At 34.6% G+C, this 2,308-nt stretch overlaps 1 protein-coding gene across 1 annotated transcript in view; it reads right to left on the reverse strand.

Moving 5' to 3' along the window:
* The window catches only part of LOC100176105 (tRNA-dihydrouridine(20) synthase [NAD(P)+]-like), a 4,741-nt gene extending 2,605 nt beyond the window's left edge, over positions 1–2,136 (reverse strand). Inside the window, exons 1-4 of the mRNA XM_009859716.3 lie at positions 2,001–2,136; positions 1,656–1,813; positions 988–1,153; positions 491–612 (exon numbers count right to left, since the gene is read on the reverse strand). Of these exons, the coding sequence (XP_009858018.1) occupies positions 491–612; positions 988–1,153; positions 1,656–1,813; positions 2,001–2,108 (554 nt within the window). The 5' untranslated portion in view covers positions 2,109–2,136. The remainder of the gene's footprint in view (positions 1–490; positions 613–987; positions 1,154–1,655; positions 1,814–2,000) is intronic.
* Positions 2,137–2,308: the final 172 nt, after the last annotated feature.

Here is a 2,308-nt window from a genome sequence, read left to right on the forward strand (position 1 = left end):
GCGTTTTACCTGGCATTTAAACTAATCATCAGAAACAAAAATTATACACAAACTGCAGATCGTATAGAAGCGAACAAAACACGATTGTTTTCAACAATCTCGTTTGAGATGTAACGATCGTAAAGGTTTATTCTGACGTAAATAACCGTTACCATATCCAAGATGAACATGCGTAGAAACTTGCCAGTTGCGCCACTGGCTGTAACAAGTATATATATTTTTTTAATTAAATACTTTTTGTATGAATTTTACATTTTGCAACAGTAGAAATTACGAAACGAGACGCGTCTTTAACCGCAAACCACGTGTTCTGTATTATTTTGATTAGCGACGCTTTTCGGCTGAATAGGAACGCATTCTCGTACGCCTTTCTCCTTGATGACGTCATAGGTGCTCGGACTAGGGCTCGTGCCGAGCTTTTCGTTAAAGCTCGGCGCTCGGCGAACCCGAGCTTTTTCAACTTCAGCACATCCCTATAGAATATAGTTACCATATTTCATGCAGAGATAGTGAGGATCGAACTTGTTTTCCAGCTTCAGTTTCCTGAGTTTCATGCATCATCTCAAGTATGCAGAACTTACAGTTGATGTAATGGTTGTCATACTGAATTGCCTATAAATCAAATATGTATTAGGATATTATCAACTTTTTAACCATTTTTCACGGTTTTAATTTTTAGCAATATAACAATGACTTTTATTTGTCTCTTTGATTATGGTAGCAAAGATTTGAAAATATTTTAAACAAAAGAGAGGATATAGCAACAAAACAAAAGTTCTTAAAACACAATTTCCATTAAAAAAAACTATTTAAATTTAATTGGGAAGAAATAAACGTGGTGCTACACCTAGCAGACAAACAATTCATTAATGTTTAATTATTTTCAAGTTTAACCTTAAATAGAAACAAAACTCCGCGTAAAGACACCATATTTGAGCAAATACTATACAGTAAGTTTTAAATATAAGCACCAAAATTTATTCTTACTATTTTGATGTAATCTTTGATGACAACATCCAATGGAAGAGGACCCTCCTTTCGGAACACGGAGCAATTCCACTGAGCACTTCTTGCGAGCATCACAGATGATGCGTTTGTTGATGCGCGAAACTTTTCGATATCATCGTAACATGCGATGTTACTTGATCCACCACTGTGAGTATGGTGTTATCAATTAATTGGATATTGAATGAATAAATGTAACTTACTTTATCCTCACGTGCCTGGAAAAGGACAGTCGTTTAACATAGGTGTTCTGTTTCATACACCTTCTGCCAGCTTACGAGTTACCATGTATGTTAATTTTGCGGGTGATTATTTTTTTGGGGATTCTTTTATTTTTTCATGTGTGGCTGATTATTTAGACAACCCTTAGTGACCACTGGGTTAGAGCAATTCCCGTTAAGTGTCTTGCCCAAAGACACATACGCGCCCTGTACTCTTCATTTGATATTTGATATTAATATGATTTCAGCCATGTCATTAGGGTGTTTTCCAAACTCTCAGGAATACAGAAAAAAATCACCCACACAATTACAACTGTGGTAACTCGTAAGCGTGCATGAGGTTAACACCTGTTATATAATGACTGCCATTGCCCAACATGCGAGAATAAATAACATTTATTTCCATATAGTATAAAAATACTCAGGTACTTCGCAATGACTGGAATTTTCACAGTTTCGGTGATAGCCTTTATGACATCACAATGCACGGGATGCCTCGGCCTTTCATGTTTATACCTCCCATGCACGGCGAGCGCAGCAACACCCGTTGATTCAATGATACGAACTAATTCTAATGTTTTGTCGATCTGAAATTAAAAAATGAACGTCAGAATAAAAAACAAAATAAATTTTACTCTTTTAAAACTAATAGCCTACTGAATTAAGGGGTAAGACATAAAATTTTGGGATTTTAAAATTTTTGATTGCAAATGTTATGATTCATATAAAATATGATTTAATGAGGTAAGTATAACATATGCAAGTTGCGTTTACCTCTGGTAAGATTCTTATTTTACATGTAACAGGAATTGACAACCCATTCACAAGGGTAGTTAAGATTTCTTTCACATTTTCAGGTTGAGTAATCAATGCAGCTCCCATTCCACCCTGTTTGAAAGTTGAATTATTGAATAGGCTATTGTGGAATTTTTATTGTGAAACATTTTTTGGGAAATTTTTGTTATGAAATGTTTATTTCTACTGTGAATTTTTTACCATTTCTGTTCGTTTGGAAAGTTAACATACTAGTTGGTAATGATTGGGTCTGCTTTAAATTTAAATGAATGTAACATATTTATCTT

This window comes from Ciona intestinalis, chromosome 3, assembly GCF_000224145.3.
Source record: "Ciona intestinalis chromosome 3, KH, whole genome shotgun sequence".
Classification (NCBI taxonomy): domain Eukaryota; kingdom Metazoa; phylum Chordata; class Ascidiacea; order Phlebobranchia; family Cionidae; genus Ciona; species Ciona intestinalis.